This window comes from Manis pentadactyla, chromosome 7 (assembly GCF_030020395.1).
Source record: "Manis pentadactyla isolate mManPen7 chromosome 7, mManPen7.hap1, whole genome shotgun sequence".
Lineage (NCBI taxonomy): Eukaryota > Metazoa > Chordata > Mammalia > Pholidota > Manidae > Manis > Manis pentadactyla.
Genome location: NC_080025.1, coordinates 144,281,076 through 144,307,348, shown reverse-complemented (window position 1 = coordinate 144,307,348; position 26,273 = coordinate 144,281,076). Strand labels below are relative to the sequence as shown.

The following is a 26,273-nucleotide window of genomic DNA, read 5'->3' as shown; positions in this document are numbered from 1 at the left end:
GTGTCTAGCTCCGAGCTGAGGCGTGTGCACAACATTCCTAAAGGCTTCTGTGAGTCATTGCATGGTTCTGAGCAGAGGAGTGACAAGAATTGAGTCTGGGTTTTGAAAAGATAGCGAATGGACCCGAAAAGGACAAAACAGGAAGAAATGGAGCTGTTCCGACCACCAAGTACAGGACAGTAAAAGCTATCTGAGGAGTTGTAGGGAACATGGGGACGAGGAGGCAGCCTCCAAAGACAGTAAGACAAACTGAGAGGCCCAGGGACTGTTTTAGATGGATGTGTTTTAACTGTCTGTCAAAATTCACATGGACATGATCATTTGACTTCCTGCAGGCAGTCTGGGGCTCTGGAGAGCTGTGGGCTTGTGATGGGAGGCTTGGAGGAGGTCAGCACAGAGGTGGGCTGGGAGCTGGTTATAAGGCGCGGAGTAAGGAGAGGAACAGGTGCCTGCCCTGCACCTGCCAGGCGCCCTGGGGAGCCCCCATCGCACCTTCTGCCGGGTGATGCCTTGCAGAGCAGAACCAGAGCAGAACCAGAGCAGAACCAGAGCAGAACCGAGCTCAGAAGACAGCAGGGGGAAACCTTGAAGCTGCAGGTTTTGATATGCTGAATTATTCAGGAGCTAATTACCCAGTATTCAGGGTTGATTTATTTCTTGCAGTAGCTATTTAAGAATTTTTTAAGAGACAAAGTGAATTCATATCCAACCTCAGTGCATAAAGGAAAGGTTTTTTGGCTATCGTCTTATGATTACGTTTTCAGGCTGAGGTTTTCTGTCTGATAGTCAAAATATTTTGCTGCATCTAGGAACAATTATGTAAGACAAATCTTAATAATTCAGCGTTTTTCACCAACCAAAAAGTCACACTTGTAATGGCTGCATGATTTTCGGGCATTCTCTCAGTAAAGTTCAATCAGAACCTTCTTGCTGCTTCCCATCACACAGGAGGCCAGGAACCCCAATGGGCTGCAGAAGCCGATGGTATACAGGTAGGGTACTGTGAGTTGGCCCCAGGCCCAGCGGGGAAAACCTGGTACCTCTCTGCCATGATATGCTGCTGAGCTCTCCAGAGCAGTGACGTGGTGTGATAAACGCACACCCCTTCTCTCTGTACGCAGAACGTCGCCCAAGCCCTCCCCTCCCCTGTGCCCCTCTCCTGGCTTTCTGACCTGAAATAGCTAAAATTTAGTCTGGTCTAGACGTCTGTTGAGATTTTGAGAAAATATCACCATGAAGGGCAACGATGACCACCAAGTTTAAATTATGTGCACTGGCCAGCCTGTCACTCCTGTGAGCCAGTCAGCATTTATGTGCACACCGAACAAGCTTTGCAGTGACTCAGATTCCCAAAACTGACCCAGTGTGTTACAGAGAACAGTTTTATTGGCCTTTTCATAGTGTCCTTGTGACCATGCTCCTTCCCAAGGAAGAAAGTGTAAGATGTCTTACTGAACGAAAAGAACCTGTGGAAAGAAATTCAGCCTCACTAGCATATCTTACAGAAACGTCTTTACCTTAGTCTACTCCTTACTGCCCTTATCAAATGAAGTAAAACCTAAGAGGTTCACGTTAGTTTCCATTTCTATTCTTTACCAACTTCTACAGTAATGGGCGTGAGGCTTTTTAGTCTGAGGGCTACTTTTACAAATTCACAGCCTCCAGAAATTCATGCTTCTCCCCTGCCCATTTCTGCCTCCCAAAAAACAACTCACCAGGATTTCAGGTGAAATTGATGGCACTCCTAATAAACACAATCTAGGGATTTCTTTCTAAAATCAGTTAAAATGACTGCAAGAAATTTAAATGTAGATTTTTCAAAGGTTAGAATGATTGACCCTTCCACTATGTACCATTTTTTTAAATTAAACTTTTCTTTCAAGATCATTATAGATGGACATGCACTTCAAAGAGCCAATACAGGGAGATCCTGTGTGCCCCTTACATATTTTCCCTGGATAGTAATGTCTTACAAACTATAGTACAGGAGACACTGGAACCCTCGTGGGTTGCTGGTGAAAATGTAGAAGGGTGCTGCCACTGTGAAAAGCAGTTTGGCAGTTTCTCAAAATGTTAAATATAGAGTTACCATATGGCCCAGAAATCCCATCCCTAGGTCTATACCCAGGAGGAGTGAAAACACGTCCACACAAACACCTATACATGAATGTTTATGGCAGCATTATTCACAGTAGCCAAAAGGTGGAAAAACACCTAAATATCCATCAACTGATGAATGGGTAAAAATGTTGTACATCCCTACAGTTGGAGTATTATGTGCAATAAAAAGAAATGAAGCGCTGACACCTGTTACAACGCGGAAGAACCTTAAGAACATTACGCCAAGTAAAAGAAGCCAGAGACAAAAGATCACGTAGTGTGTGAGTCAGGGATTTGTATGAGATGTCAGGAGAGGCAAATCCACAGAAACGGGGAGGGATCAGTGGTCTCTGAGGCCAGGGAGTGGAGGTTGAGGGACTCGTGGGCAAAGACTGCTTAATAGGTTCAGACTTTGTCTTTGGGATGATGAAAATGTTGTAACACAGATGTTGCACAGCTTTGTGAATATACTGAAAATCATATTTTATGGTGATTTATATATGTGAATTTTATCTCAACAAAGATGTTCTTTAAAAAAAAAAAAACCACCAAATTGTCATGTCTCCACACAATTAAATCAGCTTGGCTTGACTTTTGAGAGAAAATACAGTATGACATTATGAGAAGGTTATTGACATGGACATAGTCAAGATGCAGAACAGTTCCAGCCCCAGAAGGATCCCTAATGTTGTCTTATTACAGGTACAAGTTCCTCTGTCCCCCAGCTGCTGATCCCTGGCACCTACTATTGTGTTCTCCATTTCTGTAATTTTGTCACTTCACAAATGTTACATAAATGGAATCGTACAGTATATAGCCTTTTGGGATTGGTTTTCTTTCACTCAGCATAATTCCCTGGTCATCCAAGCAAGTGGTTGTATGTATCACTAGTTCATTCCTTTTTATTAGTGAGTAGTATTCCATGGTATATATACAATATAGTTTGCTTAACCATTCACCTGCTGAATGACATCTGTTATTTCCAGTTTGGGCTATTACAAACAAAACTGCTATGAACATCATATACAGGTTTTCCTGTGGACATAAGTTCTCTTTACCCTGGGATAAATGCCCAAGAGTAAACTGATGCATCATATGGCAGCTGTTGTTTAGTTTCATAAGAAACTGCCAATTGTGTTCCAGAGTGGTGGTATGACATTGCATCCCACAGCAGTGCAGAAGTGATTGTTTCTCTGCATCCTCACTAGCATTTGATGTTGTCACTATTTTTATTTTGGGCAACCTAATAGGTGTGTAGTGATAGCTTATTGTGGTTTTCATTTGCATTTCCCTAATATCTAATGATACTGCACATTTTCATGTTCTTAACTGCCACCTATACATATTCAGTGAAATGTCTTTTCATATCTTTTGCCCATGTTCTAACTGGTTTTCTTTTTTGACTGTTGAGTCTTAAGAGTTCTTCATGTATTCCAGATACTAGCCATGTTGGTTATATGGTTTGCAAATATTTTCTCCCACTCTGTCTTTTCATCCTTTTAACAGGGTCTCTCACAGAGCAAATGTTTTACATTTTAATGAGGTCCAATTTATTAGTTTTCCCTTTTATGGGTCAGGCTTTTTATGTGATGTCTAAGTCCTGGCCTAGCAATTTGATCTCTAGGTTTAATGCAATTCCTATCAAAATCTTGACAAGGATTTTGAAGACAAAACAAGCTTATTCTAAAATTTGGGTGGAAAGGCATAGGCTCTAAAATAGCTAAAACCATCCTGAAACAGAATAAAGTGGGAGGAATCACTTTACTCAATATTAAAGTTTATTATAGGGCTACAGTAATCAAGACTGTATGGTACTGGCAGAGCGATAGGCACAAAGATCAATAGAAACAAACAGAATCTAAAGTAGACCTACATAAATATGTCAAACTGATGTTTGATGAAGGCATCTTTACTATGTTGGGTCTTCTAATCCATGGACAATGAACATGGGATGCCTCTCCATTTAGGTCTTCTTTCATTTCCTCCACATTTTCTCATTTTCAGCATACAGATCTTGTGTATATTTTCTTAAGTGTATACCCATGTATTTGTCTTTGCAGTGAATGTAAACAATAATTATTTTTAATTGTTTCCACATGTTAGTGTATAGAAATGCAATTGATTTTTGTGTTTATCTTGTATACTATGACCTTGCTGAACTCACTAGGTCTAGTTTTTGTATCATTTTGTTAGATCCCTTGCCACTTTGTATGCAAATAGGGATGGTTTTATTTCTTCCTTTACAATTTGTAGGTTTTTAGTTCTTTTTCTTGCCTTATTGCAGTGGCTGAAACTTCCAGTTCTATGCTGAGTAAGAATAGTGTGAAAACATCCTTGCCTCCTTCCTGAACTTGAGGGAAAGCAAAAAGCATTGAATCTTTTGCTATCAAGTATCACACAGCTGAAGGTTTTTACTACCAAACATCTTACAAAATTAGTTTTTTCTTTCTCCCTCCCCCCATTTTAAGAAACTTAATTGGCCCAATTGAGATGACAGAGCAAAAAGCAAACACAAAGCCGATTTCAGTACTTTCTTCTGGAGGCTAGGCTTGCAAGAGTGATAGGACCAAGTTCCTTTCAAGAGGTTGGGGGCCATTAGAGCCCTAATCAGTGCTAATCTCATTATTGGAGTCCTTGCATTCTGCAGTGAACTCAGGCCCCCTCTTAGATGGGGCAGACAGGCTTGCAGAGTGGGGTGCCTGTCCCCTCTCTGGGATGCCCTGCTCTTTCAGGTAGGTCTTGGCTGCCAGCCTCACCGCCTGCCAACCTGAGTTGGCGATAGGGAGTCTCAGATACACAGATTCAGGGTGGCAGGAGTGGCCAGGCCAGACTGAGATTTGTGTGAGCTTTTGGCAGCTGCTCCCCCAAAGGAGAGAATCGGCTGTGAGGAGAGGAAGCAAATCGAGAGTTCCACGGCTGGGTAAAACTGATAGCACCAAAGCGCATCTACAGTACGTGGAACCCACGAAACAATTTTTTTTATAAATAGGGGGCGGGGATGGGCAGGTTAAATTTTTAAAAAGAAAAGCAATCTCCCCAGGTCTGCGTGCCATCTCCCTGGGGGTCCCGCAGCCTCAGCGCTCGGCCTGGCGCGGGGCCCCAAACCCGGCGGCGCCCCCCGCCCCACCCCGGCTGGCCGAGACCACACCTGCGCAGGTTAAGCCCGCGGGACGCGCAGGCAGTGGGTGGCGGGGACGGAGAGCGGACGCGTGCGGTGGGAGGACGGGACGGATCCGGTCGGGAACGCAGCCTCCGCTAATGGCCGCTGAGCCGCCGCGACGGGGAGCAGGGCTGCGGCCGGAGGAGGGCGCCCCGTTCCCCTCGCGAGCCGGCCCCCTGCTCCCCGGGTCCTCCTCCCACATTCCTCCCGCCGGGCCATACCCAGGCCTCCGGGGCGGCGGCGCTCCGCGGGGAGGAGCGGCAGGCTGGGCGGCGGCCCGGCCACCTGCGGCCGAGCGCGGGGGCGGGCGGGGGGCGTGCTGAGGGTGGGTCGCCGCCCGCGGCGCCCGGAGGCCCCTCCTCCCGGCGGCGCCGCGCAGAGCCAGGCCGGGCGCTCTGCCCGCCGCGGAGCCCGCCGGGTCCTCCGCGCGCGCGCGCGCCTCGCGCGCTCCCGCCCCGCGCGCGCCCCCGAGCGCCGGCCGCCGGGCGCATGCTGATCCCTGTCCTCCTCCTCCTCAGGCGGCGCTGGCGGCGGCCCCGGGACCCGCGGAAGCCGGCATGCTGGAGAAATTCGACTTGGAAGAAGAAGGTGAGCGACCCCTGGAACGCGCCCCCGCCGCCGCGCCGCCGGCCGGGCGCGGGAACGGCCCGCCGCCCGCCCCGGAGGCCGCGGGACCCCGCCCTGCGCCCCCAGTCCCGGCGCCGGCGGAGGACGTCTGCGGCGGCCCTGGTGCCTCTCCGGGGGCGAGTCCCCGCCGGTGGGAGAGGCGAGCCCCGCACACCGCCAGCGGCCCCGAGGGCCGGTCCTTTTGTCCTTACCGATGAAAGCAAGGTGTCATGCAGGAGTAATTGTCTGTCATGCCAGCATACGCGTAGAGGAAACCCCAAATTGTGTTTATGGTCCATACCTTTCAATACACCAGCTGGATCCCTTATCTGTGTTTGAGAAAATACCGCCAGCAGGGTGTGTCTTCTTGTTTCAATAGGGAAAGTTAAGTACGAAAACCAGAAGCGGCTTAGTGAATTGGTTTTGAGTTCAGGTGACCCTGTCACTCCATCATTCCTGTCGCCTCTTCTCCTCTCACTCGGTGTTTCTTTTTCCTGCCCTGTTTTTTTGTTTTTTTTTTTTTTTTACTTACCGGGATCTTATTTGAAAGCTGCCAAAATGTGAAGGGGATGAGTTTGTTCTTTTCGCAAAATTAATATTTTTAAGTGGACTACGATGTTTTTTTTTTACCTGAATCTTTCTTTGAAACTTAAAATTTGAAGGGGCTGAACTTGTTCTTTGGCAGAACTGGTTGTTTAAAATGCAGTATGACCGGCTCAGAGTTGAAAAGCAACTTTTTAAGATCCTTGACAATTTGAGGACTTTAAAAGACCTCCACCCTGTCTTGTGTACTCTCATTATTTAGTTTAGTGACTTATCTTTTTCCCAAGAGTATTGATAGAATAAAGCTCCTGGAACAAAGGGTGTGCCATGTGGATGCTCTGCCTTGTGCCAACATTACTTTAATACTTCTGTTCATTTATGGTCAATCACTTAAATCAGGATGCAAAACGAATGAGGATATTAACCGGATAGCATTAGGCCAGTGCCTATACTTTGTTTTATTTTAGATTCCCTGCAGCATCTCACAAACATGTTCACTAGAAGATAATGCATTCATAGAAATTATCATTAAAAGTCTGCATCCATATTTATTAACAAACAGTTGCATGGTACAACTCAGAATTTTACTGGGGCTTAATATACATTTTAACCTACTGAAAAATAGTCCAGTGTCTTAAAGTGAGTCCACCATAATTCCTCTGTTTTATTAAATTACAGGTTAAATTTTGGCCACTGTCCACAGGGCAATATGGTGTGCCTCCCCCCTTTCCATGAAAACTTTGTCTAAATCATAGCAGTTTTCTTCCTCCCTGATATTAGTGACAAATGAGAATCCATTATGTTTAAACTTTTTGCAGATTCACATGGGGACAAGAGGAAAATGGAGAGCAGATGTTATTAGAGTTACAGTTAAGTGGTATGTTATGGTTGTTAATCATGTGGTTAAAAGCACAGGCCCAGCTTCAAATCTTAGCTCCACTGCTTATTTAGCTGTGTGACTTTGGACAAGTTACTTAAACTCCATTTGCCTTAGTTTTCCCACTTATAAAATGGAGCTAATAACAGGGTGTTTTCAGGATTAAATGAGGTATCCCACGTAATGGTATTTAGTACAGTGTAAACCCATAGTAATCGCTCTGTAAGTATTAGTTGCTATTTTTTGTTATTCGTGAGACGTTATCTTTTGAGTGCCGTTAACCATTGTCCTCAATCAGTGGGCTTTTTAAGGTTTTTATTAATGAATTTTAATATAGAACTTCGTTTTAACATGCGGTTGATGGGTCTTACTTGAAGTTTATTAATTGAATTGTCTAGTTATGTTGCCTTATTTATTTTGCATTGTTTCTGCCAATGGAATGAATTGTCAAATATTAAACCTAAGTGTCTAAGGAAGGGAATTTCCCCTTTTCACCCATCTGTTTTTATCTGTGTCGCTGTCATTACTTTAAAGGCATAATGAATCCCACAAATAACCCTGTCAAACTTTTGTAGATTTTCAAGGAGGCAGAGTGTTAAACAATTGCTTGGAAGCTGTTAGCCAAGCTGGAGGAAGGATAGTGTTGTTGTGGTCATCTAAAATACTGCTTTGTTTCTTTTGAACCTTAAATTGCTTATTCATCTAAAATACAGAAAAACTGAATATCAAGCAGAATCTTACGTTTATTTGGGGAAAGAAAATGTCCTAACAGTGAGACCTTACACCTTTCAATATCCTGCGAGCTGATGTTAGCAGCCTACATAATAGATATAGCTGTTCAATAGATCCTCATTTAATCTTTATAAACTTCCTTCTTCACCCAGTTAACGTCATAATTTATGCATTGCAGTCTGGAGGCATCACTTAGATGGAGATACATTTGGTATACACAGAAATACATGATCACTAATATCTTTGTTACCAAGTATTTTTCTGTTTCCTCATATATTAGCACAGATACTATGTGTTAGAAACAGTTTGGAGGCACCGTGTGATTGGAGTAATCTCTGAAAATGTCACTGGCTTCTGGGACGAAAGAAGAAGCTGTACCTTGATCTCCCCTGCATCGTCTGGGTCTTTCGCCTGGGTTCTGACACCAGCTACCCACCCACTTTCTGCTGTCAGCTCTCCTTACTGTCACGCTGTGACAAAAGGACCTTTCCAGAGAGTGGATTGGTGGTACCACTCCCTTACAGACACATCTTTACCACGTTCCTCCATCTGTATATAGGAGTGCGTACTCCTCTCCATCTGCAGCCTCACCGCCTCCTCCCAGCCGTACATGCCAGGGATCAGGCAGCTTTCTGTGCGTAAGAATCACCAGAGAGATTTTTAAAAAGCAGATTCTAACTCTGGGTCTGGGAGGGGGCCCTAGAGTCTGCATTTCTGCTGGGCTCCCAGGTGCTGCTGCTTCGCAGGGCTGCGCCACCCCCCCACAACCCCCAGGAATACTGCCATTTGCAAACTTTCTGTAAAGGTCCAAATGGTCTTAGTCTTAGTCTCGGTCATGACTTCTCGGCTTGCCTGTGAAGCAGCAAGGCAGAAAGCAGCTAAAGACTACAGTCCATCCAGCAGACAGGGCTGTGTTCCAATAAAACTTTATTTACCAAAACAGGCCTGATTTGGCACACAGGCATAGTTTGCCAGACCTTTGCTCTGTATGTCCCTCAGGTCTCCATGCCTTGGGGTGTCCGATGTTTGAGGGCTAGGACCTTCTCTTGCTTACTTTCTCCACGCGGCCGGTCTAGTAACACACTGTGTGACTCAGTCCAAATCTCATCCACTCTTTGAGGCCATCCCCAAGTCCCCTCTGTCTCTCTCATGGTTCATCTTTCTCTTCCCAGTACCTGAGTAGGTGCTCAGCAGTGTTGCAGGTCTCAGTGAGAACCTTAAATGTGTGTCGTTACTTTATGGGCATGTTGCGGGGAGTACGTGACACAGCACTTGCAGAGTGTGGGAACAGTGCCCAACCCAGAGCAACCACTTCGTGTGTTTGCTTTTCAGATTTTGTATTATTATACCAGTCATATCTTCTTGGTTCTTATCAGGATTAACTGTCTGGAATTTATTTAATGGCAGAACCAAGAACACAAGTACATTGTAAGCACCTGAACAGGTGGTAAGTATGCAGCAATTCATTCATGATTAATAACCCCATCAGTCTGGCACTACTTCAGGAACTGTACGACTCCTTGGAACTGTCTGTGCTACTGCCTGGCCTCCCTTTTGTCCCTTCAGCTGTCAGAGGCTCTTCGGTCATTTCAGGCCTCCGCTTGGGCTCTGAGCCTTCCCGCGACCCCCCTCGCCACCGCCTGCCTCCTTTAGCCCAGTCAGGCCTTTCCCTCCCAGCTCTTCCTTCTCCACCTGCAAGGCATTCTCCTAAGTATGTTTTCAGAACAAGCTTGCAAACTCATTTTTCTAGCAAGACTGGTCAACCTTGTCTACACTGATCAAAAATAGGAAAGAAATAGGGGCCACTGTTTGTAGGAAGGAAAGCACCATCTTTCAGTCAGGAATCTCTGAGTCGCAGGCCCAGTTCGGTCCTGAGGAGCTCTGTTCTTGGATGATCCACGGTCCCTTTGGGTCCTTGCTCATTTGTTTTATTGCTGCTCTCACGGTGGGTTTTCTCTGCAAAACAAGACCCAGCACCTGGTGAACTTGTACTTTTCCTTCAAGCTCAAAAATACGACCTAAAGCAGTCAGCAACCAGTCTGCATAAACTAACAAACAAAACCCAAATGTGTGTTCTCTCAAACTCGTTTATTCTCCACTGGGAGCTATTGCCCCAAAGTGAGCAAAGATTGGTTCTTGTTGGGGGACAAAAAGATTTCACTGTGGATTGTGGCTTTCAAAGAGCCATGGTACATGAACGGATACAGAGCATATCTGCGGTATTCAAGTGTCAAAGGGGTAGGACAGTTGGGGAGGAAATAGATAAAAGGGGGCCGGGATAATGGAGGAAGGTGGAGAAACAGTGCTCTGACTTACTTAAGGGGATTGTCTTTCTGTGTGTTTGTGGTAACCCATTAAAGTAGTCCGTATCACTTAGCTTTCAGAGCAGCGTCTCAGTGAGGCTCCCCAAGTCCACTGGACTGTAATATGAGGGTTACTGACCTCTGGTGGTAGAGATTTTAAAGTGACAGGTCTGTGATCACAGCTTGTCCCGTCTCATAGTATTAGAAGCCTCTCATTATGTCATTCAACTCTTATCTTTCCCTACTGAGTTGGCAGACTCATCTTAGACAAGAGATTGATTGTTTCCTGATTATAAAAATAGTTGCAATTCTATGAAATATTTACAATTAAAATTTTTCTTCTCCAGCTGGCCCCATATTTAACAGCTTGCCACACTTAGATGTCTCTGAATCAGGCTATAGCTTCACTTTTGATGGTATCCTAGATTTGATGGCATGGAGTAGTTTTCTTATAGGCCAAGGAGGTTTTGTTACCTGCCGTGGAAAGACCCCTGACTACTTTAAACAAAGAGAGCGCAGAGGACTCAGGGATGTCACAGGCTTCACGAGTAACCCAAAGATCATCAGTAGCCAAGACAGCTCACTGGGCATCTCCGTGATGAAGGGATCCCCTTCCCGTCCCCTCACTTGGTCTGCTCCTTGTCGGGCACTCAGCTCTGCCACCATCCATCCTGCAGCTCTGCGTGGGGTGGGCAGAACCCCGGAGAAGGGTCCCCACGACTTTAAATTTCACCTGTGAATTTAAAGTGGGAAAAACTGTTGATACTACAAAGCTTTCAGAGCTTACTTGAAAAAAAATGGGAGAATTTTTATATCCTTTTCTTCTGTGATTACAGTAACTGGCTTATAATAAGTTACTGACTTATATTAAGAGTTTACAATTATCTCATCCTCAAAACAACCTGAAGAGGTACATACTTTTATCATTCCTTTTTTACAGCAGAAGAAATCAAGAAAATAAGAGGTTAAATAAGTGATCTCAGGGAGCATATCCAGGAAGGTGGAGGAACCAGGTTTCAAGCAGTCGTTAGATTCTCAGAGCCCAAGTTCGGAGCCCATGTGCAGGAAGTAATCTCGCATTGGGAAGCCCTCTTTACGCTTTCTCACCTCCTACTCAGCCTTCTGGCCCTTTCACCAGGCCCCCAGACTCACTGAGGCGGTGCCATCTCACCCCACTGGACACTCACCAGTCCTCCCCTGCCTCTTGACCACCTGCTAGTTTTCTTCAGGTTGCAACCTAAATGTCACTTCCTTGGGGAAACCTTTCTGGAAGCCCCAGACAGGACTTCATACACTATCTCATGATCTGATATGTTTGATTATCTCATGTTTGATAAGGCTCTTAAGGAAAAATGCACTTACTCATGTTTCTTTGCCATCATTCAGATTAATTGTAAGCTTTATGAGGATGAGGCCTAGAAACAGTTATTTGCCAGGTCCCTAAGATAGGATGATGAATAAGACTCAGTTTTCAGGAAATATTTGTTACATGCAGGAACATACACACATTTTGGAGCTTTAACTTAGTCTGGTACATAGGCTTAGTGGACTTCAAGTGGTTAGCGTTATTTGTTACAAAGAAATCAGGCCTTTATACTTAAGACAAGGAGAGGAAATCCATTTGCCAAGTTAATGTGCACCAATCAAAGAGCAATGACAGGCAGAGGGATGGAGGAAAGGGCAGTAACTCGCGTGTATCCCCCAGAAGTGAAGCGAGAGCACATTTCATCCAGTAAGGGAACGACTCTGGCAGTAACAGTGGGTAGAGATGTGGTGGGTCGCTTACATAATCTGGTATATGAGGAAAAAGTCTAGGTCCTTCTTTTGTGGCTGGGATTGTACTCGCGCCTATGTTGGGAAAAAGAGGTCTAACTTACCTCTGATAATAAGAGGAGAGAGTCATTTTGGGGATCTAATTTGGGAACCTTCAGTTACCTTCTAGTTACTTTTTTGTCTGTCCAGTATGCTGTTCTGTCCCACTCTGAGCTGCTCCCTGTGTATCAGAAATTTAATGTCACCGAGCTTTCTGAACAGTGTGCTGCCTGATTCACTCGCTGTGGACCATACAGTTGACCCTCAAACAGCATGGATTTGAACTTGTGGGTCCACTTATACACTGATCTTTTTCAGTAAACACAGTATAGCAAATGTATGTTAAAGCATTTTCTTTTCTCTAGTTTACTTTATTGTAAGAATAGAGTATATAATACACATAACCTACTATGTGTTCATCTACTGTTTAGTTATTGGTAAGGCTTCTGGTCAACAGCAGGCTATTAGTAGTTAAGTTTTATCAACAGCAGGCTATTAGTAGTTAAGTTTTGGAGAGTCAAAAGTTATAACATGGATTTTCAAGCCTGGGGGTTTGGCACCCCTGTATTGTTCAGGGTCAACTGTACTTCGGTTGTTTGTACTGACAGGTTGCTACCAATATTTTATAGATCATTTGCTGCATTTCTTTGAAATTGAGTGTTTAATCTCTCCATTAAGACCTCTAGAATACACACATCACATTCTCATGTGTTTATTTGTACCCTTTGTTTGGTTTGCACTTTCCACATTGACTTTCCTAGTTTTGAAGTCTATATATATGGTGTCTGCCCTCCTTTAAGTTGCATGTGTAATTAGTGCCACAGTAATTGAGAGAATGAGTCAGACCCAAATTGGAGTCCCATTTCTTCTACGTAATGGCTGAGACCTTAGGCAAGTTATTTCAAGCTTCAGTTTCTTCATGTGTAACTAGGAAATAATAGTAGCACTTCACTAATAAGACCCTATGTGGGTTCAGTGCCATGAGCATAATGCTCAGTGTGGTCCCCGCAAGGCAGTACAATTTCCACAGATGTAAATGTGATGATGGCCCTAAAAAGGACCAAAAATGCACCAGAGCACAAATGTCAAAATCGAAGTCACCGTCTGTGCGTCATCCAGCGACACTGTTTATCCAGCGGTGCTGTAGTGTTTGTACTGTCAGATTTCTCTTGCCTGAGTGTTGTGTGTACCCTTCAGTTGGCAACATTTGTGATTAAATTCTCATGTTTGTTTGTTCCCACCCCTCAGAATCACCCTGCAAGGAAGGGGCTCGGGCTGAGGGGCGCCAGCCACATGCTCCAGGCTGCAGGGTCAGTGACGCAGCTCTGAGCTGGTTCGGGATCGGCCCTGTTCCTCCTGCATCCTTGCGGGGGACCTGAGCCTGGGAGCTTATAGAGGAGTCTCCTGTGTTAGTGCCTCACCCTGCAGATCAGCTTTTCACATTTTGATTTGAAATCATGGTTCCTAACAGGGCTTACACATAGGGATGATGGGCAGTATTAGAGATATCTGGGCGCCATTGTGTTGCTAAACCCTAAAGACGTGCACACATTTGTGGATGCTTGTTTACACAGTGGCAAACTGTAATGTGTCAGTGTGAGTTAGAGTGGCATTCTAACTGCAGGCTGCTGGTGGCCACTCGGGTGAAGTGCCGCAGTTAAGTTCACCTGACTGCATTGACTGACCTGGGCTGCCACACTTGTGATTCAAGATGGTTCACTGAATATATTCATTTTTCTCCTACCTCCTAAAATCCTACTGAAATGGCAACCACCGATGAAATTGAACATAAAAAGTAGTCTCTCCCAACAAAAACGGAAGCTTAGTTCTTGGAAAAGACCAGTAAGGTGTGGATAAACCTTTGTCAAGTCTGTTCAAGAAAAAAATGAAAGTGTAAAACATCAGAAATAAGAAGAGGCTTCTTAATGAGAAATGCAGAGATTTAGGAAGTAACATTAAAAGAAACTTGAACATATCAAAGTATATCAATAATTTAAAATCTTTTCAATCACTTGTGAATAAATTTGACCATTTGTGTTTTCCTGGTTAATTATCCCTTTCATCAATCACTATAAAAGAAATTAAAAGTAATTAATTGAAGTGCACATTTTAAATGGGTGAACTGTATGGATGTCAATTATGTCTCAGGAAAACTGTTTTTTAAAAAAAGTAATTAAAAGCCCTCACCCTTCTCTGTTGCTGCAAAAGAGGCCTGGTATTCAGCGCTATTGATGGGTAAATTCAGTAAAACCTTCAAGGAACAGTTAATGCCTAGGTTATGTAAATTATTTCAGGGCATAGGAAGGATGGCAGATTCCCAGCTTATTCTGTGAAGCTGCCTTGATCCTGAAGATGCCGGGGTTCCTGTTGGCGGAGCCGCAGAATGAGCTCCAACAGTCAAGGTAGGAGAACGAGGTACAGGCTTTTATTTAGAGATAAAGTGAAAGGACAGAGCTCCCAGCTCACGCCAGGAGGGGACAAGAGAGTCCGTGTTGGTGCGTTGTCTAGGGGGTTTTATAGGCAGTTGAGGATTTTTCGAGAACATGAAAAAAAAACTTAGGGGTGTGGACTTGTTAAGTGGTCTCTGAATATTTAGAATTAACTTAACACAAGTAACTTCCTCTGATGATTTCTCCCTGAGATACCAGCATCTTGGTCTGGGGGCATATGAAACAAGGCCACCTGCTCAGCCCCCAAGGTGGGCTGAGGTATTGTTTGCTAAAGAGTAAGTTAAGAATTTTTAACGTCTTAACTTCTTGGGTATTAAAATGCAATCTTATCTTTAAGGTGGAATCCTTCCTGCCTTTTACTGTGTTGTTTATGCCTGGGCTTACTTGCTAAATGAGTTGCCCAGTTTGCAAAATCACTTCATCAGATCTGAAGGAGAAAAGACAGCACATAGGCCTGGGCCTTTTAGTATGCTAAAGAGAACCTTACACATGATTATAAATGGTTAGCATAGTAAAACATGTGCTACTCTTCTTTATCTGGGGAACATTAACTGACTTCACTGAAGAATGATTCTAGAGCTCAATGTTTAACATAGAGTTTTAGCAGGGGGGTTTCCTTGCATGTAGTTACATTGCTCTGGCTGCAAATATCCTGTCCTGCCCCCTCCGGAGGCCCTCACCCTACTCTGACTACATCTATGGTTCCTGTCTCACTGACATCAAAACCAGAAAACAGCACACAAAGAAGAAACGAGTGATTAACCTGGCATTTAAACTGTGGGCAGACAGCCTGTGTGAACTTCTGCCAGGCAAGCCATGCCCTGCTCTGCGACACAGCAAGGCCTGCCCCAGAAATGTCAGACTGCACTTTGTGAAGAAACCCGCCGATGAGTTGATGTCAGCACATTGAAGGAGGAAAGCCTCTGGTCATCTCCCTAGAAACTAAAATAGCAGTTGATAAAATTCACTGTATTCCTTTAACAAAATCCTTAATAAGCTAGAGAGGGAAGGAAATTTCTTTATGCTGCCGAAAGCGTGTCCAGCGTAAGCCTGCTGGGGTGGCCCGCAGCGCAGTCCCTGGCGTTGTCTCATCAGGTCGCTCCTCTCCTCACTCCCCTGGCCCGCCTGGGGCTCTGCAGTTCATCCCTGCGCACTAACCTTGCTCCTCACTGTTGATTCAGCTTAGTAATTGGCTTCCGTTTCCTGAAAAAGAGGTAATATTGGCCACGTAGGTGTTTCAGGCATGTGGTTCTCAGAATGAAATGCAAAGCCATTTTTACATGGAGGGAATCACATATAATTTCAAGGTCACTGCTTTGTCTGTGAAATTCCTTAGGTATTTATTGCACCTAATTTTGAGCTGCCAGCCAGGGAAACTGCTTTTACTCACCTATGCTTTTCTTTCTATCCTAGTAATGCTTTGACTGCCCCCTTACCTGGGAGCACGTGCATCTCCCTTCAGGGGACACTCTCACCACCAATACACACAATCCCCTGTGCAGAAAGCATGGAAAGAATAAAACCTAGTGCACTTCATTTATCCTGCTTCTTTATAAGTCCTATAAAATTATATTTAAGCTTTGACTTTGTTAATATTTGCATTTCTGAGCACTTTAGGAAAACTGTAAATAAGCACTTAATCTTTTCCATAAACTTTTAACTTCCACATTCCTCCTGTTTTGCTTATTTCTTGGTCAACTATTTTAAATGATTTCCTAAAAAGAAAAGATACTATGTGAATATAGTAAACTTGTGTTTCTAAATGTAGAATATAGTATAAATGATACATTTTTCAATATCACTGGTAATCTTTTTGGTGGAATTAGGAAATATCTGTATGTTAAAATTACAGGGATTGGAAATAGAGTCAGGTTTTTCTCGTTTTGAGGGTTTTTTAGTGAAGTCCGGGGCAGTGTGTAAATTTTCTTTTAAAATGCCTTCATCCTACTCAGCTCTCTAAAACATGGTTTGAATCTATTACTGTGATTTTTGATATGACTTAAAATATAACAACCAGTTGTGGTGAGTAAAGGGGCTGAGGTCTGGCCCAGGGTCAGGGGTGCGTGCCACCTCCCACTCTCGTTGCCTGCACTGGCCCAGCAGAGCCTCTTCCAGGTGGTGGCTAGACAGCCACTGAAGAGCTGGCCCCCAAGGAGAGGCCACAGGTCCCTTCGAGGTGCCTGTTCTATCAGGCCTGCATGCTCCGTCCCCACACCTCTGTTGTGTTAGACCCTGTGCCTAGCTGGGGTTTTCATCTGCCGCAGAGGACGTGATAGCTGGTGTAGCTGTGACAGCACACGAAGAGGACCAGGTCAAAGTGAGCAGTTCCTTTCTGCTGTGCATAGGGCTTTAATTATGTTGTTTGACTTGAAATCTCTAGGGTTAGAGTGGTTTCCTGGGGCATTTGGCCCAGAGCAAGCAAAATTAATTCTCTGTGCTGAAGGTGTAGCGGCATTGATGTAGAATCAAGGAGATGCTCTGAAGCAGCCCCTGCTCTTGTCTGTCATGCCATCAGTGAAGTTTGTCCCTCTGGGGCCAGAGGAACATTGCAGCCAGCAGCCGTGGCCCTGTACCTGCCATCGGGCGCAAGCCTGGGTTCGTCTCCTTTCTTTGATCTCCTTTCTTAGACTAATAATTATCAATGAGCATATATCCTCTTCCTTTCCATACAGTTAAGGCTAGAAATACCATCATCTTAAAATATACTTTTTAAAATTCTTTGTAAATGAAAATCCTATAATAGGTTTTAGAAAAAGTAATTTATGACAGTAGTGATTATCTCTGAAGTGTGAATTTGTCAAGTTGTTTTCAGGTTTTTAAAATACAGAGTAGTATGAACATTTTCAGGTCTTCTGTAGTTTCATTTAGTTAATGGTTTTCTTTGTCCAAGAGAATTAGAAAACAGCTCCAATGTAAAATACACTTGCAAATACCTTTAAAGCTTTATATCAGTGCTGTTCCACCTAAAAAAAATTACGTGAGGCACTCCTATAGGTGCATCATTTCTCTAACATCTTGATGCATACCAGGTCCTCTGCATTTTCCTTCCATATGTCTTCACATCACTGCAGTTTAGCAGGCACGAGCTTGTCCTAATACTCATGAGGAACTTGGCTCTTCACCACAGAAAAAGCTGTGATCTAGAGGGGGGCAGGCCTAGCACTTCAGTACAGGGCCCACACCGCCAGCAGTGAGCAATCCTGGAGTGTACGGCTCCTGCGGACACAGATAGGAGGTGAGGCACAAGGGCAGGGCAGGTTAGACGGCTTGGAACCCTGAGCAATGTGCAGTATGTCGGGCAGTGTGAGGACTTGTCAACGATGCCACACAAGTAGATCTGCTTTTAGGAAGACATACTGACACCCACACTTCCCTCTGTGGTGTGTGTGTAGTTCTAGCATTTAAACTTAGATGCTGCATGTTTCAAATTGTTGTGTTAACCTTTACAAATTAAATACTTGAACATACACTTCCTACTCCCAGTAGCTCTTTAGCAGCTCCCTTGAACAGTGACATTGGGCTGGCGTGTTACTGGAAGTGTGATGAGGTTTAACATCCTTCCACAAACAAGTTCCTTCCGTGAGCCAGTAACTCGAGTCCAGTATAACACTCTGTGATGGCACTTCCCTCCAGTGACATAAAATAACAAGGGTATGAATGGGACATTGTGGTCAAGTCTTAACCCTAGTTACCTTTTGAATAATGAGAGTTTGAACTTCTTGCCTTCTCGGGAATTTTAATAATGCATTCCAAATAACTACTGTTGAATGGATTTGTTTTTTTGTGTTTTTTTTTCTTTTGGGTTTAACTCCCAAGTTATTCTTATTTTCTATTTCAATGCATTTCTTCCTCCAGGGGCAAGTTGAGACTTCATCATAATGTAAATAATACAAATGGGCCCGCCTATAATCAGAAAGTTAATACTAACTGTGGAGAAGTAGTGACATTTTATAGGATTTTACATTATTTTCCTAACTCGAAATGCCAATACTTTTGTTAGTGATGTTGTTTTATTACATCAGTAATAATCTTAATACAGACCAAAATAAATTTCATTATCATTTGTTTCACAAGTTTTGCTTTGTTGGGTCAAGCTTTTTAAAAAATGGTGGGCCCACTGCAAGCCCATAACTGCAGCCTACATGTGACAAAAATGTGGGACCTTCCAGTCCAGGGGCACCTCCAAAGCACCGCCCAGCACCCCTCAAAACTCCCAAGGCATCAACACGAGGATGGCCTGGGAACCGTCACAGCCAGAGAGAGCCAAAGAACATGTGGCTGAGCGTCATGTTCTCGCCTGAAGAATGAAAACCAAGGAAATCTGAATAATGAATGGACTTCTGTTAGTAATTTGTTATCTTTATTGGTTCATTAATTGTAACAGAAGTACCTGCTACCGTCAGGCATTAGTGATGCAGAGAGCATGCCTCTCACTGCCAGTGAAGCTGGCGGGTGCTCAAGGAGGCAGCGAGGGAAGCCCACTGCCGCTGTTGTCACCCACTGCGGAAGCACACAGCAGACCCCACGGGCCCAGCGCTCCAGGTGACGTGGAGGCTGGGTGAGCACGCAGGGAAGTCCTGGGAGGACCGGCAGCCTGTCACAGCAGGGCAGGTGAAGGTGTCTGAACTTGGGGTGTGTTCCACAGCCAGGCGCAGGTCCATCTGCAGAGAGAGGATGCCCTATGTGCTTGAGCACAGCCTCTGACCAATCTTAATGTATTGGATTGTATTTCAAAGTACAAAATAAATATCACAAGTCCACACTAGAGAGAGAGTTTCAGGCAGGCAGAGAACTCTCCTGAACAGAAAAATCCCAAGTAATTTATGGGATGCTCTGCCCTCAGGGAGGTAGGGCGTAACTCCTGACCCTTGAAGTGTGGGCTGCACATCCTGACCTCCTTGCTAAGACTGCCGTATGGGAGGAGGAGAAAGGAATTACAGCGGAGGACCTGGCAGATACCGCCTGCGCCTCACAGGTGATCCAGGTGGTAAGTCATGTGGACAGCAGGTACCCCTGATATGGTGGGATGAGATGGCCCTTTACTGTGGTCTTCCTCCCAAAACCCATAGCTCCAGGACTGAGATCATGAGAACATTGCACAAACCCAGGCGGAGGGCTGTCCTGCCGAATACCTGCCCGGCACCCCTCAGCTGCCAAGGTGTTAAAAGCAAGGAAGGTCTGAGACACCGTCACGGTCCAGCAGAGCCTGGTGGGCTGATATGGCTAAATGTGGTATCCTGGGTGGGAACCTGGAACAGTAAGAGGACATTTGGGGAGAACAGAGGAAATCCTCACCAAGTGTGGGCTTTAATGGTAACCACAAGTTCCTTCACTGTGACGAACACGTGATAGTAATGTCAGATGTTAGCTCTGGGAGATGCTGGGTGTGGGGTATACAGGGAACCGTTTTACCTTCACAAATTCCTGTAAATCTAGAGCTGTCCAAAATAAACTGTATAAATATTTTTTTTAATCAACAGAGGAGTTAAGATGGTACCTTAAAAAAAGTTTTGACACAAAACTTGGTTTAAAAAACCTAAAAGTTTGAATATTTCTGTTTCATGTTATTTTAAGGTTTTATTTCAGATACTCATATCATGATATTAACATCTGTAATATGTATGCTCCATTCATGAGGAGGAGTCTTGGTGTAATTCATAGACAAAATATATTGTAAGGTTTCCTTTCTGGGAGATGGATCACATTTTATTGTGCTTGTTTCTCTCTTGATTTCATTTGTTTGACTCTTAGGGGTATAGATTTGGCAGGCATCTTATAACTTAGAAAATAGTTAAATGGATGCTTTACTGCACTGATCTTTGACCTTTGTGTCTGCACAAATCCCTCACTGAATGGGCTACAAGGGAACACACACTCAACAGCATGGTAAACATCACCCTTGGCAGTGTGGGAGCAGAGGCGGCAGAAATGGGTCAGAAGTTCTAGGAGCTTTTGTAAGAGCTTTCTGTCTTTACTTCCTCCCTGTGCGGGACTCGTGTTTTCTGGTAGAGAAATGTTTTGAGAACAGTAGAAGCACACTAACCTAGATTTCATTCATTCATTCAGTGACTGCACTTACATTCACTCCCAAGCCTGTCACTTGCCCTTTGGTAGCGCTGGAGATGTAAGGCCAGCTCCCTCTCCACCAGCCATCAGGTCTACCCTGGGCCCAGCCTCGGGCGGCAGAAGCTGTTGGCAGCAGACTCTGTTCATGCCTCGTCCGCTTCCAGTTCTCTGAGTTGGACACCTCTGCCCAAGGGGCTTGGGCATCCAGCTAAGAGCACAGCTTTGGAACCAAGAGGCAACCAGATTCAGATTCTGGTCCTACAACTTGCCAGTCATGCCTTGACCTGGGATCTAGTGAAGGAGGAGTTAATGGGGCCAAGAAGAGATGAAAAGTCCCTTTGCCACTTGGACTTCTGGGCACAGGGCAGAAATAGAGGTAGTGTCCCAGGGTGGCCCCTAACTTAAGAGCACAGGGCAGCGCTTGGGACGAGGCAGTGCTGAGGCCTGGGCGAGGTCCACCCCTGAGCAGACTGCTCACCTGCTCGCTGATGCCGCTTTCTGACCTCGCTGTCTCACGTCCCCTGGTCAGCTCTGGGAGATCCCACAGCGAGCCCACATGCTCATTGGCCGAACTAATGCAGTGGAGGAGTCAGATCCTGATCATTCAAAGAGGCCGTCATCCATGAAAGGAAAGAGCATCGGAGCCACACAAACTGCCGACACTGTGAATCAGTGTCGCTGTCAGCCAGGGGGACATCTGGGTAGACCACCATGCGGTTCCCAGGAGGAAGCCGCCATGCCTTCCGTGGCTTTCTGCCTCAGGGCTGGTGGCCCTGTGTGGTCCTGTGGGATCCGGTACCACTTCTGTCGTGCCGCTTATGGCCGAGAGCCCTCGTTCCCAGCTAGCTGTGAGCTCGGAGAGCAGGGACAGTGCCCACCTTTGTGTCCCAGCAGCAGGCAGTGCCCAGGGGGCAATGTTGGGCTCTTGGACATGGATTCAGCTCCTGCTTTGGTCACTTCCTGACTCTGTAACTTCAGGCAGTTAACTTCTCCCCACTCAGCGTCCTCCTGTGTAAAGGGAAGAAGACATTGAAGCATACTCCTCAAGGTTTACATAAACTAAATGAGGTTATTTATTGTAATACCTATATTAAACAGAAAAATCCTGGTCCACAGTGAGCACTCAAATGTTCACTTCTTTGTGGATAAGATGGCATTTGATGTCGGGCTGGAATTGGACAAGAAAAAGTAGAGAAAGGGAGCCAAGATGGCGGTGTGAGTAGAGCAGCGGAACTATCCTCCCAAAACCATGTCTATTTTTGAAAAGACAACAAAGACAACTCTTCCTAAAAGAGAGACCAGAAGACACAGGACAACATCCACACCACATCCACACCTGCGAGAACCCAGCGCCTCGCGAAGGGGGTAAGATACAAGCCCCGGCCCGGGGCCCCTCCCCCCAGCTCCCGGCGGGAGGAGAGGAGTCGGAGCGGGAGGGAGACGGAGCCCAGGACTGCCGAACACCCAGCCCCAGCCATCCGGGCCAGAGTGCAGACACAGTGCGTGCGTGGGGTCCTGGATACTAGGGAAGCAGGACAGTAAGACCTGTGAGCGGGTCCCTGCAGCCGGCGCCCCGGGGACAAAGAAAAGTGAGTGCTTTTTGGAAGTCTTAAAGGGACAGGGACCCCACAGCTGGAAGGAAGCATCCTGGGACACTTAGTCCAGCAGCAGGAAACTCGGGCACCCTAAACCCCTGGATAGTAGGGCAGCTCAGAGGCCCCTCACGGAGATAAACAGCCTCCTGGCCACTCTCCCCCCCACCCCGAACGCGACTCCACCACTTTGGAGCAGCTGCCCGAGCCAGGCCACGCCCACAGCAACAGCGGAGATTAACTCCATAGCAGCCGGGCAGGAAGCAGAGGCCCTGTCTGCGCGCAGCTGCGCAGCACAAGCCACTAGAGGCCGCTGTTCTCCCAGGAGAGGAGGGCCACAAACCAACAAGAAAGGAAGTCCTTCCAGCCGTCACTCGTCCCAGCTCTGCAAACTATTCCTATCACCATGAAAAGGCAAAGCTACAGGCAGACAGAGATCACAGAGACAACACCAGAGAAGGAGACAGACCTAACCAGTCTTCCTGACAAAGAATTCAAAATAAGAATCATAAACATGCTGACAGAGATGCAGAGAAATACGCAAGAGCTAAGGGATGAAGTCCAGAGGGCGATTACAGTAGTGAAACAATCTCTGGAAGGATTTATGAGCAGAATGGATAGGATGCAAGAGGCCATTGATGGAATAGAAACCAGAGAACAGGAACACATAGAAGCTGACACAGAGAGAGATAAAAGGATCTCCAGGAATGAAACAATATTAAGAGAACTGTGACCAATCCAAAAGGAACAATATCCGTATTATAGGGGTACCAGAAGAAGAAGAGAGAGAAAAAGGGATAGAAAGTGTCTTTGAAGTAATAGTTGCTGAAAACTTCCCCAAACTGGGGGAGGAAATAATCGAACAGACCACGGAAATACACAGAACTCCCAACAGAAAGGACCCAAGGAGGACAACACCAAGACACATAATAATTAAAATGGCAAAGATCAAGGACAAGGAAAGAGTTTTAAAGGCAGCTAGAGAGAAAAAGGTCACCTATAAAGGAAAACCCATCAGGCTATCATCAGACTTCTCAACAGAAACCTTACAGGCCAGAAGAGAATGGCATGATATATCTAATGCAATGAAACAGAAGGGCCTTGAACCAAGGATACTCTATCCAGCACGATTATCATTTAAATATGAAGGAGGGATTAAACAATTCCCAGACAAGCAAAAGTTGAGAGAATTTGCCTCCCACAAACCACCTCTACAGGGTATTTTAGAGGGACTGTTCTAGACGGGAGCACTCCTAAGACTAAACAGCTCTCACCAGAGAAAATAAAATCACAGCAAAGAAAGCAGAACAACCAAATACTAACTAAAGGCAAAAAATAAAATCAACTACCCACTAAAAGCAGTTAAAGGAAACACGAAAGAGCACAGAATAAAACAACCAACATATAAAGAATGGAGGAGGAGGAATAAGAAGGGAGAGAAGAAAAGAATCTCTAGATAGTGTATATAACAGCTCAATAAGTGAGGTAAGTTAGGCAGTAAGATACTAAAGAAGTTAACCTTGAACCTTTGGTAACCACAAATCTAAAGCCTGAAATGGCAATAAGTACATATCTTTCAATAGTCACCCTAAATGTAAATGGACTCAATGCACCAATCAAAAGACACAGAGTAGTAGAAAGGATAAAAAAGTAAGACCCATTATATGCTGCTTACAAGAAACTCACCTCAAACCCAAAGACATGCACAGACTAAAAGTCAAGGGATGGAAAAACATATTTCAGGCAAACAACAGAGAGAAGAAAGCAGGGGTTGCAGTACTAATATCAGACAAAATAGACTTCAAAACAAAGAAAGGAACAAGAGATAAAGAAGGACACTACATAATGATAAAGGGCTCAGTCCAACAAGAGGATATAACCATTCTAAGTATATATGCACCCAACACAGGAGCACCAGCATATGTGAAACAAATACTAACAGAACTAAAGGGGGAAATAGAATGCAATGCATTCATTGTAGGAGACTTTCAACACACCACTCACCCCAAAGGATAGATCCACTGGACAGAAAATAAGTAAGGACACGGAGGCACTGAACAACACAGTAGAACAGATGGACCTAATAGACATCTATAGAACTCTACATCCAAAAGCAGCAGGATATACATTATTCTCAAGTGCACATGGAACATTCTCCAGAATAGACCACACACTAGGTCACAAAAAGAGCCTCAGTAAATTCCAAAAGATTGAAATTCTACCAACCAACTTTTCAGACCACAAAGGTATAAAACTAGAAATAAATTCTACAAAGAAAACAAAAAATAAAATAAAGGCAATACATACTCAAAACTAAAAAAAAAAAAAAAAAGTAGAGAAGGATGTTTAAATTCCCACAGGATGAACAAATGCAAGGAAGAGAGTAAAAACAGCAGGGAATTCAGCAGAGAGCTGTCTACCTAGACGTGAGACCAGGAAGCGGGAAAACAAGGTTACAGAGAAGCCAGTCCACGGAGTTCGTGGCTGCCCACTCGAGGCATCTGCCTCACTCCATGAGCAGGGGTGGGGAACCCATCCAGGAGGTGACTAGAATGATAGGTGTCATAGTGCCCTGAAGAGAGGTCAGAATTGGAAATAGAGATTGGGAGTGGTTCACATAGCTTATCATGGAATTGGCAAACCAACTAGTCAGTGTTCACTGGTGCCACCACAGTGGGAAATATGAAGAATGAGGGGGCTCCTTGCCACTTCTGGGAACTTGGCTAGCATCACACTGTGAAACACTTACCTTGCTAAATACCCCTTACAATAATGTTTTTCTTCCCAGATACTCCCAGGTAATCTAAATGTTCTCGAAATGTACAATTAGTGTGGGCTAAGTGCATTTGTCAAAGAAGTCCCTTGGAGATAGTATACTTTGAGCTGAACCCTAAAGCCAGGTTGGGAGTTAGGCCACTGCAGGCAGGGCCAGGAGGGTGTCATCCAGCTAAGAGCCCAACTTTGGAACCAAGAGGCAGCCAGATTCAGATTCTGGTCCTACAACTTACCAGTCATGTCTTGAGCTGGGATCTAGTGAAGGAGGAGTTAATGGGGCCAAGAAGAGATGAAAAAAGTATCTTGGTCATAGATTTAAGCAGCCTTCACCTTTCCTTGTCCAATTTCAGCCCAACCTCAAAATCAAACAGTTGAAGGCCCTGGAGACAAGGAGGGCAGAGCATTTAGGGAGGACTAAGAGAAGGCATGGTAGCTGGCAGGAATCCTGGGGAGGCGCACAGGCTGACCTTTCGGAGCACGGTCTCATCGGCTATAGCAAGTATTTTGCCTTTTTTCTAAAGAAGCCACCAAAGTGTTTTCAACTTTGGGCTGACATGATTAGCATCTAGCAAAACCATTCTGCACACAGTGTGGACAGTTGTGGAGGAGAACAAGAGTGAAGAGACCACTCAGGAAGCTAGGGTATTTAGTGCATCTGGACTAGTGGCCATGGAGATGGAAAGAAATGGATGTATTAATAAAGAGGGTTTGGGTGTCAACTCAGGAGTGCATCATGATCAGTTGGTTAGGGTGTAGGAGATACAAAGACCATGCCTTGATTTCTGCATCGCCGATTGGATGGTGGTGCCATGAAGTTTATCTGGAAATGTGCTGTAAACTCCGTCATGTGTTATCATGCCTTCTGTCAACTGTCGATTAACTTTTACAGAGACTTAAATAATGAAAAGGCATTACGTATATTTGCCCACAGTTACCATTTTCAGGGCCCTGTCTCCTTACATAGATCTGTATTTCCATGTGATATTTATGTAAATGGTACCTTTATGTAAAATTTTTTCTTAATTTCCAGTTGTTCATTCCAGCTAGTACTTAGAAACACAGTAACATGGTTTTGCTCTTTATTAACTGCATTCTGTTACCTTGCTAAAAAAATTTTTTCTTTAGATCTGGGAACTTTTCTGTAGATTCTTTGGTATTTTCTGTGTAGAAAGTCACATAGTCTGCAAATTAAGACAGGTTTGCCTTTTCCTTTCCAATATTTATGCCTTCATTTTCCACCTGCCTTACGGCAGCAGC

General features: G+C 44.8%; 1 protein-coding gene across 9 annotated transcripts in view; it reads left to right on the top strand.

The window, feature by feature from the left end:
- PRKAG2 (protein kinase AMP-activated non-catalytic subunit gamma 2) overlaps nucleotides 1–26,273 on the top strand; it is a 266,756-nt gene that overhangs the window by 190,726 nt on the left and 49,757 nt on the right. For 8 of the 9 annotated variants that reach the window (XM_036899693.2, XM_036899688.2, XM_036899691.2 and 5 more), the window contains one exon: nucleotides 5,779–5,848. In XM_036899693.2, coding sequence (XP_036755588.1) covers nucleotides 5,779–5,848 — 70 coding nt within the window. Of the gene's footprint in view, nucleotides 1–5,678; nucleotides 5,849–26,273 lie in introns of those variants that run through there. The other variant, XM_036899697.2, reaches the window with a different exon arrangement.